The following is a 14206-nucleotide window of genomic DNA, read 5'->3' as shown; positions in this document are numbered from 1 at the left end:
GTAAATTGGACACCAAAACACTAATTTCTGTTTATGATGCAGAGTTTTCAGTGAATTTTTATAATTAGCAAAACATTAAAATTCAAGCCATGATCCCACACCTGGCCACAGGTCTATCCTGTCCTTTGTTTGGTTTTGGGCTTGGTAAAGAGTTGCAATCTTACTTATACTTGCATTTGCTGTAAAAGGTGACATGTAAACTACATCCACCTGAACCATTAGAAACCAGACTGAGATAATCATCATCAGAGACACAAAAGAAATGCTACAGAACGCATACTCACAAAGCTGCAGACGGCTAGAGATAGCTACAGCTAGGCTCAAAGGAAACAGCCATGCAGGCAAAGTACATTATCCCACTTAGCAGAACAAATCTTACGTCTTATGCTTTTAGGAATAAAACAACATCTTCAGCCAATTGCAGCCCTCTATCCCCAAAAAATTACCTGGAAATGATGTTCTACATTACTGTCTGTGTATTTTGGAGTATGAAGGAAAATCAGCAGGTTCTGACGCAGGTAATATGCAACAGCGTACAGCCACGGTAGACAGCAGTGTGGGATTGTGAACTGCACTACTTCTGTTGGAGGTGTGCCAGGTGGCTGTATAAACTGCAAAGAAAAAAAATACCAGTTTTCAAAAAGTAATTGCTTAATAATTCACCATAACTTCCAAACTGAATTATCCAATACATGCCTTAGGAATGTGCTGCAATGCATCATTGCCATAAACATTATGTGTTTTTAAGTATTATGGTGCTGACTAATCAGGATTGCTTTCTGTCAGCATCAAAAGCAGGTCTCAGATTGCTGAGATTCACTGCGAACAACACTCAGGGAAAGGACAGAGATACAATCTGAGGTGAGAACTTGTAGTTTCAGGACCAGATCTTTAGGGAGAGACACAAGATAGACATAGAAACATAGAAAATAGGTGCAGGAGTAGGCCATTCGGCCCTTCTAGCCTGCACCGCCATTCAATGAGTTCATGGCTGAACATGCAACTTCAGTACCCATTCCTGCTTTCTTGCCATACCCCTTGATCCCCCTAGTAGTAAGATTGTCGCTTTACTATTGTGACTCGAAATGAAATGCATAATAGCCATTTAAAGTTAAAAAAAATTAAAGGTTTTAGAATCAAGTAAATAAAAAAGTAGAAGAAATTTTTTAAATTCAAACAACTACATTAAGGATTAAAATGACAGTTTCAACCTTAAAAACAAAATCACAAACATCCTCCGTTATTGTCACAATCCACTACTGCCATCCTGTGGGCTGCTTTTGTAGCATTACAATCTAACCAGAATCAAAGAAGACTCGTGCTTCAATGATGCTCTTTACATAAAAGTCGTTAACATTAATTTCTTTGTTGATTAATAGTGTTTTTACATTGCAACTCTGTTTTTGGGAGTGTGGCACTACATTCTTTCACTGGATATCATTCTCTAGCCACAAAATAAACGGGTCTCCATTGCTGCCTCAACAATGGAAATTGGACCACTTGCAGTTCCAAATGCAGCTATTGCAGAAGAACTAGGCAGTTGCCGTCACTTCACTCAAGTAAAAGCAGCTTAAACCTAGTAATACCCAACTTCTGCTTCATACCTCCAACTGCTGAAACAGTGGAGAGATTGACAGCATCAGTGCACCCAGTCACCTCTTCACTTTACGTGACATTTCAATGTTTACAATACCTCTACATCAGCAGGAGTCAGTTTGCAGTTCCGGACCAGCATGACTGTGATAATATCAAGTGTTGTCTCATCCAATCGCCTTCGCAGGACCTTCACCAACTCATCTGTGATTTCAGGCCCTGAAAACACCAGTAATGCAATTTAAACAATCAATGAACACAGTAACATTACTATGTAGTGCAAATCAGACTAAAATGTGCACAAATATAATTATCTATTCAGGATGACAACATCAAACTATTAGATGTGCATTTGTATTAACATTAACAAATGTTTTGCACTGGACCTGAGTTACAAACAGATGATTCCAACACACTTCACCTGACTGGGCTGAATATTGCAGGAATATATAATTACCATGACCTACTACTGGTAATACTGAAATAGCAAATACAGCCATGGCTCAGTGCTAACACTCTCACATTTGACTCAGAAGGTTGTGGATTCAAGAACATGAGATTTGAGCACATAATCTAGGCTGACACTCCAGTGCAGTACTGAGGGAGTGCTGCACTATCAGAGGTACTGTCTTTTGGATTAGACATTAAACTGACGCCCCTTCTGCCTGTAAAACATCCCATGGCACTATTCCAAGAAGAGCAGGGGAGTGCTTCTCGGTATCCTGTCCAATATTGATCCCTCAACCAACATCACTCAAACAGATTTCCAAAGCAAAATACTGCAGATGCTGGAAATCTGGAATAAAAACAGAAAATGCTGGAAATAATCAGATCAGGCAGCATCTGTGCAGAAGAGAAACAAAATTAACGGCCAGGATATTAACAGGGGCGAGTTACGTAGGCCCGGGGGAGAGGCGCGGTGGGGAGAGGAGGGGGCCGAGTTTTGGACGGGAAACCTGGATGCTGTGGAGTTTTAACTCCGATCCCTGACCCCGGGGGGAGGGGATGGGGGTGTTGGTCAGATTCCTGACACCCCCCCCCCCCCCCCCCCCCCGGGGCCTTTGTATGGGGGAGGAGGGAGGTCTAATGAGGGTGGAGCTTGGGGGGCTGCTCCTCCTGGCCCACAAGCAGTGCTGTTAAGGCACATACCTTTTCCTCGAAGCTGTCCTCGCCTTGCTTCAGCTACCAGGTTTTCCAAAACCCGGCTGTCCACTGTGAAGTCTGCAACGGTGGTGAGTTTTTTTTTGCTTTTTATTAATTCATGGAATATGGGAGTCGCTGGCAAGGCCACGATTTCTTGACCAGTCATAATTACCCTAGCATGGCACGCTAGGTCAATGCAGAGGGCAGCTAAGAGTCAACCACATTGCTGTGGGTCTGGAGTCACATATAGGCCAGACCAGGTAAGGGCGGCAGATTTCCTTCCCTAATGGACATTAGTGAAGAAGATGGGTTTTATGCCAATCACCATTACTGATGCCAGCTTTTTTTTTTCCAGACTTATTTAATTAACTGAATTTGAATTCCACAGCTGCCGTGGACTTGAATTCACGTCTCCGGATCATTAGTCCTGGCCTCTGGATTACTAATCTAGTAACGTAACCACAATGCTACTGTTCCCGTGAGGCTACCAATCTAATTAAAAATATTTAAAATGCCAACCCGTCTCCTTGCAGCGGATTGGCTGCCCGTCCCTTGTACCGCCTCCATAAAACCCAGAAGTCGGTGGTTTGGAGCCGGCTTCCAGATGTGCTCGGAATTTTTCCCAATTTAAGCCCCCGCCCCCCCCACCCCACCTGCACACCCATGTTAAAATTCTGCCCATTTCACGTTGATGACCTTTCATTAGAACAGATGCTGACCCGCTGAGGATTTCCAGCATTTCCCGTTTTTATTTCACTAATCAGATTATCTGGTCATCATCACATTTCTGTTTGTGGGAATTTGCTGTGCAAAAATTCATTGCAATGGTCCTTAATTTACAACAGTGACTACACGTCAAAAAATACCTAATTGGCTTTTATGGTCACGAAATGCAAGTTGTTCTTCTTTGGTATAGATTTCCACGCGTTAGAGAGATGGAGATCCAAACAGTACCGTGTGAGAATTGCATTTGAAATCGGAGAGGAGGAAGAGGCAAAAGCTGAAGTTGAAAAGGCAGCAGAACCTGTGTAACTTTATTAGGTTCAGCTGATTTCTCTGCCTTACCCTCAACCTTGGCTGACAGTGTGCATGACATTTCAATCAGTGACTAGAAAAGAGCGATACAAAAGATTTTGATTAAAAGTGCTTTCTTAATATTACAAGCTAATCTTTCACAGCTACATTTCCATTTTGGAAGTTTGATTGTTCATCAGTTTGTAATTTCACTTGTTGCTCCTGGATACATTTTCCTAAGTTTACAGCAATTTTATTCCCACCTTGTCAGGATGATCCTGCTATTCCACCACCAATTGCAAACCTACCTGCCTGTCCTACACCATGTACCATCAGCAGAATGTGTTTATCTACTTGCCCAACGGGTCGCAATGACTCTGCACCGCGGGAGGGTGTGGAATCCACATAGGGTTTGTAACTCTGGATTAAAAATAAAAGAACAGACATTGAGAAAAGACCCAATCAGTTCTGATAAAAATGAGACATAAAAAGATCACAATTTGACTTTACCCCTAGTTCATCCACAAGTATGGGTTCCTGGCTGCGTGTTAAAGCCAGTGAACGAGAAGACAGCATGGGTTGCCCCTCCCTATCTGAGTCCAGTGTATTTCCACTCCATGTTGTTTCAGAGAGTCTGTAAGAATGGACACGAAGTGAAGGGAGAAAGCAGTTATCACAGGTCGGATACTAGATTACGTGACGTGTTTAAAGTGAGAAATACAAAACATTTTACTGTAATATTATATTACATTATAAAACTATAATGGCATAACATGATGCATGTGATTTATTTGAATGTCAGCTAGTAAAGCAATTCCCTATCCCAATCTGGGCCTAATCATGCAATGACCAAGCAGGAGCTGACCACCCATTATCATAACCTGCCAACCCCCTCCAAAAATTAGCAGAATATAATGAAACCAATGAAAAACAGTATTTTTCTGTACCTATAACTAGGACGGTCTCTTTTCAAACTTAAACTGGAAAATTCACATTCTTATCTCCTTGGGCTACTTGTTTCACTGCCTCATTTATTTTTACATTTTTGAGCATTTCATTATCATCTGATCAAAACCTACCGCTTCCATTTATTTTAGCTAAATCGGAACCTGCATCTGCATAGAAGCAACTGGAATTCTCACCCATCATAGAATTATATAGAAACTACAACACAAAACAAGCCATTTGGCCCAACCAGTATGTGTCGGTGCTTATCCTCTACATGGGCAGTAGTCTTAATCTCGTATGCCTGCCCTGATCTATATCTGATTATCTCACTTTCCTTCAATCACCTAACCAACCTAATCTTAACGTGAGTAGTGCATTCCACAGCCTGACAACACTCTGTATAAAATAGTTTCTCCTGCTCTCGCCTAAAACTTTTATATTAAATCACATCTATATCCCCTTGTTTTCGACACCTGAGTTATTGGAAACAGTCTATTTCTACTGTCTTTGTATAAATAAATAGAAACATAGAAAATAGGTGCAGGAGTAGGCTTTTCGGCCCTTCTAGCCTGCACCACCATTCAATGAGTTCATGGCTGAACATGCAACTTCAGTACCCCATTCCTGCTTTCTCGCCATACCCCTTGATCCCCCTAGTAGTAAGGACTACATCTAACTCCTTTTTGAATATATTTAGTGAATTGGCCTCAATAACTTTCTGTGGTAGAGAATTCCACAGGTTCACCACTCTCTGGGTGAAGAAGGTTCTCCTCATCTCGGTCCTAAATGGCTTACCCCTTATCCTTAGACTGTGACCCCTGGTTCTGGACCTCCCCAACATTGGGAACATTCTTCCTGCATCTAACCTGTCTAAACCTATCAGAATTTTAAACGTTTCTATGAGGTCCCCTCTCATTCTTCTGAACTCCAGTGAATACAAGCCCAGTTGATCCAGTCTTTCTTGATAGGTCAGTCCCGCCATCCCGGGAATCAGTCTGGTGAACCTTCGCTGCACTCCCTGAATAGCAAGAATGTCCTTCCTCAGGTTAGGAGACCAAAACTGTACACAATACTCCAGGTGTGGCCTCACCAAGGCCCTGTACAACTGTAGCAACACCTCCCTGCCCTTGTACTCAAATCCCCTCGTTATGAAGGCCAACATACCATTTGCTTTCTTAACTGCCTGCTGTACCTGCATGCCAACCTTCAATGACTGATGTACCATGACACCCAGGTCTCGTTGCACCTCCCTTTTCCTAATCTGTCACCATTCAGATAATAGTCTGTCTCTCTGTTTTTACCACCAAAGTGGATAACCTCACATTTATCCACATTATACTTCATCTGCCATGCATTTGCCCACTCACCTAACCTATCCAAGTCGTTCTGCAGCCTCATAACATCCTCCTCGCAGCTCACACTGCCACCCAACTTAGTGTCATCCGCAAATTTGGAGATACTACATTTAATTCCCTCGTCTAAATCATTATTGTACAGTGTAAACAGCTGGGGCCCCAGCACAGAACCTTGTGGTACCCCACTAGTCACGGCCTGCCATTCTGAAAAGTACCCATTTACTCCTATTCTTTGCTTCCTGTCTGACAACCAGTTCTCAATCCATGTCAGCACACTACCCCCAATCCCATGTGCTTTAAGTTTGCACATTAATCTCTTGTGTGGGACCTTGTCAAAAGCCTTCTGAAAGTCCAAATATACCACATCAACTGGTTCTCCCTTGTCCACTCTACTGGAAACATCCTCAAAAAATTCCAGAAGATTTGTCAAGCATGATTTCCCTTTCACAAATCCAAGCTGACTTGGACCTATCATGTCACCTCTTTCCAAATGCGCTGCTATGACATCCTTAGTAATTAATTCCATCATTTTACCCACTACTGAGGTCAGGCTGACCGGTCTATAATTCCCTGTTTTCTCTCTCCCTCCTTTTTTAAAAAGTGGGGTTACATTGGCTACCCTCCACTCGATAGGAACTGATCCAGAGTCAATGGAATGTTGGAAAATGATTGTCAATACATCCGCTATTTCCAAGGCTACCTCCTTAAGTACTCTGGGATGCAGTCCATCAGGCCCTGGGGATTTATCGGCCTTCAATCCCATCAATTTCCTCAACACAGTTTCCCGACTGATAAGGATTTCCCTCAGTTCTTCCTCCTTACTAGACCCTCTGACCCCTTTTATATCCGGAAGGATGTTAGTGTCCTCCTTAGTGAATACCGAACCAAAGTACTTGTTCAATTGGTCCGCCATTTCTTTGTTCCCCGTTATGACTTCCCCTGATTCTGACTGCAGGGGACCTACGTTTGTCTTTACTAACCTTTTTCTCTTTACATATCTATAGAAACTTTTGCAATCCGTCAGAATGTTCCCTGCAAGCTTCTTCTCGTACTCCATTTTCCCTGCCCTAATCAAACCCTTTGTCCTCCTCTGCTGAGTTCTAAATTTCTCCCAGTCCCCGGGTTCGCTGCTATTTCTGGCCAATTTGTATGCCACTTCCTTGGCTTTAATACTATCCCTGATTTCCCTTGATAGCCACGGTTGAGCCACCTTCCCTTTTTTATTTTTACGCCAGACAGGAATGTACAATTGTTGTAGTTCATCCATGCGGTCTCTAAATGTCTGCCATTGCCCATCCACAGTCAACCCCTTAAGTATCATTCGCCAATCTATCCTAGCCAATTCACGCCTCATACCTTCAAAGTTACCCTTCTTTAAGTTCTGGACCATGGTCTCTGAATTAACTGTTTCATTCTCCATCCTAATGCAGAATTCCACCATATTATGGTCACTCTTCCCCAAGGGGCCTCGCACAACAAGATTGCTAATTAATCCTCTCTCATTACTCATTACACAACACCCAGTCTAAGATGGCCTCCCCCCTAGTTGGTTCCTCGACATATTGGTCTAGAAAACCATCCCATATGCACTCCAGGAAATCCTCCTCCACTGTATTGCTTCCAGTTTGGTTAGCCCAATCTATGTGCATATTAAAGTCACCCATTATAGCTGCTGCACCCTTATTGCATGCACCCCTAATTTCCTGTTTGATGCCCTCCCCAACATCACTACTACTGTTTGGACGTCTGTACTCAACTCCCACTAACGTTTTTTGCCCTTTGGTGTTCTGCAGCTCTATCCATATAGATTCCACATCATCCAAGCTAATGTCCTTCCTAACTATTGCATTAATCTCTTCTTTAACCAGCAATGCTACCCAAATCTACGCACCTCCATCAAATAATCCCTTAATTCCCTCTGTTCTAATGAAAACAGCTCATTTTTAGACTTTCATTGCCTTGCAACTTCCTTTGATCCTTAGAATTATTTACGATGCCTCCTATTTTAGTATCACTCCCTCTAGCCCTATAGTCATCAGTACAAAGGATGCTTCCTTTCAGGCACACATGTTTTTTGCTGAATTGCATTCCATAGCATGTCATCAGAAATATGGTATCCAAAACCCGTTCATCATTGATATTCTGCCTGAACAAGACCAAAGAAAAGTTAGAACCACATTTGGAGCTTTTTGGAACAGATTGTGTGATGTATGAGAGACAATCCACTGCTTGAAAAATGAATCCAGAAGTTTTTTTTTAATGAGAATGATGCCTTCTCAAATATCTCTCAATTATTCAACTCCTCCTACAAGACCTTTAATGCCAATACCAATAACACCAGTCAGTGCTCACTGCTTTCACCGTACAGAATTGCTGTTATTCCTTTAAATATATATATTTTTTGACTGATTTTTTATGGTCCCAAAGGAAAGGAGCGCTAACATGGTAAGCTGAATATTTTTCCACTTCTGGTATCCAATATCGTTATCAAATACTCTCAAGTTCAGGTATACGTCACAGTTAGATAAGGGTTAAGTCTCCTCCTCATGTCTTAATCCCAACCCCTTGTGACACCAGTATAATCTTTTCTGTTTCTCATGCCTTATCCCAGTCTTGTGGCTGGAGTGAGACTGCCAATTTATTCCCAATTACTGCAGCACATTGGGCAATGTCCACTGGATTGTGTTCTTACCTGAGGTAAAATACAGACTTTGTGGCCCTTTCTTGGTACACAAACATGTTTTTCCTGTTCACAACTGAGAAAGCATTTAGAACAGATCTTAGGGCCTGAATAGCTGAAAGAGAAATAAACACAGTACATGTGAAGTGAGGCATTTAGGATATGCACAAAATTAGGAGAAAAATTACAAGTCATACAACATCAGGAAGGGCACTTACACTGCAACAATGTAGGACTGTGGATAAAGGGGGTTAAATTCACAGTTAATAACAATACTTCAGGTTAAGATCCGACAATGCTAGATTACCTTCCCTTAATTTGATCTTTCTTATTCAAGTGTTTTCGAACAGATCAATAGACCTAGCCATTCAATTCAAATATAGGCTACCTATGGAACTGTTTATAGTGCATGTTTGTTCAGCAGCTGTATTTACATGGGCAAAGACCATTTTGAATCTTGTGAATCTCGAACAACCTAACTAATTATGAGGGAAACAAAATCGAAAAATGCTGAAAACACCCAGCAAGACATGCACAGCATCTGTGGAGAGAAGAGACAAAGTTAACATTGCAGACACTGCCCTTCATCAGAACCGTGTTGCTGTGCCTGGCATTTTCCGACTACGTTTCAGATCTCCATCATCTGCACTATTTTATTTTTATTCTAATTGCGAGAGGGTACTATTTTTAATATTGCTTTGTTTTGGGATATTGTCAAAGGAATTTAAAGCTATATCTTGATAAATATTGCAACCATTCAGTCTGGGGCCATCAGCAATATGAAGTTAATGAGCGAGGTAGCAGATGGCCACACAAGATTTAAGTGACTGCCCTTCAAAGATCAGTTTTATGCTGAGTGTTGAAACAAGTGTCCTTTATTTGACATTTCAAGGAGACTAGTAAAGTTTATATTTACTGTCAATATACTGTTCATTTACCTGTTTAATATTCAGTAATTGTGTCTACTGGCTTATAGGCTATGGCACAGTCTGATGTATATATTCTTTCACCTTAGCAAAGACGGAGATCACATGGCAGCCCATGATATATTCTGGTAGGCTAGAGTACAGTGACAACGGTCCTCTGTTCAACCCATTGGTCAGACTATATTTACCTAGCTATTAAGCAGGTAAAGTGGCACTCTGATTCATGGGGAACACTTATATGGGAGTGCGCAGTGGCACCAAACCCAATTAAATACATCGGGTAAAAACCCCCAAAATTTTGCATACCTCTTGCGACACCCATGTTGGGTCCCATCTTGAGTCGAGGATGGATATGTATGATGGTCTTCCACACCACTTCGCAGGCAAAATGGCCTGGTATAATATGCATTGTAGCAGCCAAGTAATCCCTTGACTGGTAATTATCATCTGCTGAATAGTCTGTGAGTGAACAGATAAAAATTAACGAGAAACAATAAGATCTTCAAGAACACAGCGTTTATAGAATTTAAGATGGATGGTGTGTGTGATGGAAACTGAGAATTGTGTTTACTTGATAGCTGGAGTTAAATGGAAACGGTCTTCCTCAGTTCAGAAACCAATTAAATCAGTTACTTTGAAAATAGGAACAGATTATGAGAAATGCTAATATATGGGGATTGTTAGACAGTGATATACATAGTGAGATTACGAAGCCATTATGAAAATCCACTGCCAAATGTAAAGCTCAGAGGAAACTGTATCTTCTAGCTATTAACACCTCAGCTCAGAGCCATACATCTGTTAATCCCTTGGGTTTAATATTTTTATTTCAAACACAGTGGACCAAAAATTGTGGTCTCGCCAGGCGCGTATGGAGCTGGCGAGGCCTCGCTAAAGCCGATTCTCAGGGCGTGATGAGCACGCGCAGAAAACTGGCTTTACCGATCTGTCAAAATTTCTTCAGACAGATCCTACGTATCCCCGCAGGAAGGACGTCCGCTCGGCAGAGATTGGGCTATTTGCCTAACTCATGCCCAGCGAATGTCCTTCAAACTTTTACGCCTGGTAAAAGCAGGCGCATAGCGTGCTTTGACCAGCGTAACACTTTTAAAACATTGATGAAATTACATTTTTCTTTCATTTTTGATGTTAAAAACCCTGTCCATTAAGGTAAGCTTATTTTAAACCCTATTAAAGCATATTAACAAAAATTTCCAAAAAATATTTTTTTTTCTAAAACATTTAATTACATTTAATTTTAAATATGTGAAGTGGTTTTTTTTAATTTATTGTGCTGTGTTTCTTGTTTTAGGGGGTTGTTCTCATTGATAGTAATGGGAGCTTGTACAAATGGAGTTCCCATTATCAATGAGAATATTACCTAGTGATTGGTGGTCCAGGCCCACGTGATTACAACATAGATGTCCGTACATGGAAGACATACGCTGTACAGCAAATGAAGGCCTCGGACCAGAATCCTACGTTTCTCTGGGATCAACAGGTAATTCCATAGATTTTTTTCAGGTCGGATGCGTTCGTACGAAGGAAGCCTCTGTCCGCAATTTTCCCCTCAGTGACTTTAACAACAACAACTTGTATTTATATAGCACCTTTAATGTAGTAAAACATCTCAAGGCACGTCACAGGAGTGTTATCAAACAAAATTTGACATCTAGCCACATAAGGAGATAATAGGGCAGATGGGTTTTAAGCAGCATCCTAAAGGAGGAAAGAGAGGTAGAGCGGCGGGAGGGAGGGAATTCCAGAGCTCGGGGGGACTTGGCAGCTGGAGGCACGGTTGAGCAAATAAAAATCGGGGATGTGCAAGAGGCCTGAATTGGAGGAGCGCAGTTACCTCAGGGGGTTATGGGACTGGAGCAGTTTACAGAGGTAGGGAGAGGCAAGGCCATGGAGGGATTTGAAAACAAGGATGAGAATATTAAAATCTATGATGAAAGATCCATGGGTTATAATCAAAGGCTGCTAGTCTTTTATCCTGACACACACGGAATGATCTCTGTGGATCGGACATGTATATAACCAAATCTTGAATATCCACAAAAGAAACAAACCCAACTGTTGCTCGTCATACTGTGAGATACACTCTTCTTGTAAAGGGTAGGTTAATGCTTTTTAGATCGAATTTAGCTCCATTATTTGTTTTAGAAACATAGAAAATAGGTGCAGGAGTAGGCCATTCGGCCCTTCGAGCCTGCACTGACATTCAATGAGTTCATGGCTGAACATGCAACTTCAGTACCCCATTCCTGCTTTCTCGCCATACCCCTTGATCCCCCGAGAAGTAAGGACTACATCTAACTCCTTTTTGAATATATTTAGTGAATTGGCCTCAACAACTTTCTGTGGTAGAGAATTCCACAGGTTCACCACTCTCTGGGTGAAAAAGTTTCTCCTCATCTCGGTCCTAAATGGCTTACCCCTTATCTTTAGACTGTGACCCCTGGTTCTGGACTTCCCCAACATTGGGAACATTCTTCCTGCATGTAACCTGTCTAAACCCATCTTAAGTATTGTGCTGCTAAGTACTTTTGCTATGTCGTTTTGCTTTGATTTACTATTTCATCTGTAAATATGGTCAATTAGTTTCAAGAAAGGCGAGAGAAAGAAATCAGGAAATTATAGACCTACTGGGATAACATCTGTTGTGGGGAATTTACTGGAATCTATAATTCAGGACAAAGTGACTGAGCAATTAAGAGAAATTTGAACTGATTAGAGAGAGCCAATGTGGATTTGTAAAGGTAAATCATGTCGAACGAACCTAAATTAATTTTTTCAGGAAGTAACTAAAGTAGTAGACAGGGGAATGTCTATGGATGTAGTTGATATGGATTTCATAAGAACATAAGAACATAAGAATTAGGAACAGGAGTAGGCCATCTAAGCCCCTCGAGGCTGCTCCGCCATTCAATAAGATCATGGCTGATCTGGCCGTGGACTCAGCTCCACTAACCCGCCCGCTCCCCGTAACCCTTAATTCCCTTATTGGTTAAAAATCTATCTATCCGTGACTTGAATACATTCAATGAGCTAGCCTCAACTGCTTCCTTGGGCAGAGAATTCCACAGATTCACAACCCCCTGGGAGAAGAAATTCCTTCTCAACTCGGTTTTAAATTGGCTCCCCCGTATTTTGAGGCTGTGCCCCTTAGTTCTCGTCTCCCCTACCAGTGGAAACAACCTCTCTGCCTCTATCTTGTCTATCCCTTTCATTATTTTAAATGTTTCGATAAGATCACCCCTCATCCTTCTGAACTCCAATGAGTAAAGACCCAGTCTACTCAATCTATCATCATAAGGTAACCTCCTCATCTCCGGAATTAGCCTAGTGAATCGTCTCTGTACCCCCTCGAAAGCCAGTATATCCTTCCTTAAGTAAGGTGACCAAAACTGCACACAGTACTCCAGGTGCGGCCTTACCAATACCCTATACAGTTGCAGCAGGACCTCCCTGCTTTTCTACTCCATCCCTCTCGCAATGAAGGAACATTCCATTTGCCTTCCTGATTATCTGCTGCACCTGCAAACTAACTTTTTGGGATTCATGCACAAGGACCCCCAGGTCCCTCTGCACCTCAGCATGTTGTAATTTCTCCCCATTCAAATAATATTCCCTTTTACTGTTTTTTTCCCCAAGGTGGATGACCTCACACTTTATGACACTGTATTCCATCTGCCAAACCTTCGCCCATTCGCTTAACCTATCCAAATCTCTTTGCAGCCTCTCTGTGTCCTCTACACAACCGCTTTCCCACTAATCTTAGTGTCAACTGCAAATTTTGTTACACTACACTCTGTCCCCTCTTCCAGGTCATCTATGTATATTGTAAACAGTTGTGGTCCCAACACCGATCCCTGTGGCACACCACTAACCACCAATTTCCAACCCGAAAAGGACCCATTTATCCCGACTCTCTGCTTTCTGTTCGCCAGCCAATTCTCTATCCATGCTAATACATTTCCTCTGACTCCGCGTACCTTTATCTTCTGCAGTAACCTTTTATGTGGCACCTTATCGAATGCCTTTTGAAAATCTAAATACACCACATCCATCGGTACACCTCTATCCACCATGCTCGTTATATCCTCAAAGAATTCTAGTAAATTAGTTAAACATGATTTCCCCTTCATGAATCCATGCTGCGTCTGCTTGATTGCACTATTCCTATCTAGAAGTCCCGCTATTTCTTCCTTAATGATAGTTTCAAGCATTTTCCCCACTACAGATGTTAAACTATAGTTACCTGCCTTTTGTCTGCCCCCTTTTTTAAACAGAGGCATTACATTAGCTGCTTTCCAATCCGCTGGTACCTCCCCTGGGATACATTTCTTCAGGACCAGGGGACTTGTCTACCTTGAGTCCCATTAGCCTGTCCAGCACTACCCCACAGTGATAGTGATTGTCTCAAGGTCCTCCCTTCCCACATTTCCGTGACCAGTAATTTTTGGCATGGTTTTTGTGTCTTCCACTGTGAAGACCGAAGCAAAATAATTGTTTCAGGTCTCAGCCATTTCCACATTTCCCAT

General features: G+C 41.9%; 1 protein-coding gene across 1 annotated transcript in view; it reads right to left on the bottom strand.

Moving 5' to 3' along the window:
• szt2 (SZT2 subunit of KICSTOR complex) overlaps nucleotides 1-14206 on the bottom strand; it is a 259721-nt gene that overhangs the window by 118228 nt on the left and 127287 nt on the right. The window contains exons 44-49 of the mRNA XM_070886683.1: nucleotides 9966-10118; nucleotides 8746-8848; nucleotides 4261-4384; nucleotides 4059-4170; nucleotides 1694-1812; nucleotides 447-611 (exon numbers count right to left, since the gene is read on the bottom strand). Coding sequence (XP_070742784.1) covers nucleotides 447-611; nucleotides 1694-1812; nucleotides 4059-4170; nucleotides 4261-4384; nucleotides 8746-8848; nucleotides 9966-10118 — 776 coding nt within the window. The remainder of the gene's footprint in view (nucleotides 1-446; nucleotides 612-1693; nucleotides 1813-4058; nucleotides 4171-4260; nucleotides 4385-8745; nucleotides 8849-9965; nucleotides 10119-14206) is intronic.

This window comes from Pristiophorus japonicus, chromosome 8, assembly GCF_044704955.1.
Source record: "Pristiophorus japonicus isolate sPriJap1 chromosome 8, sPriJap1.hap1, whole genome shotgun sequence".
Taxonomy (NCBI): domain Eukaryota; kingdom Metazoa; phylum Chordata; class Chondrichthyes; family Pristiophoridae; genus Pristiophorus; species Pristiophorus japonicus.
Note: the sequence above shows the minus strand (reverse complement) of the source record. Positions and strands in the feature narration are given on the sequence as shown.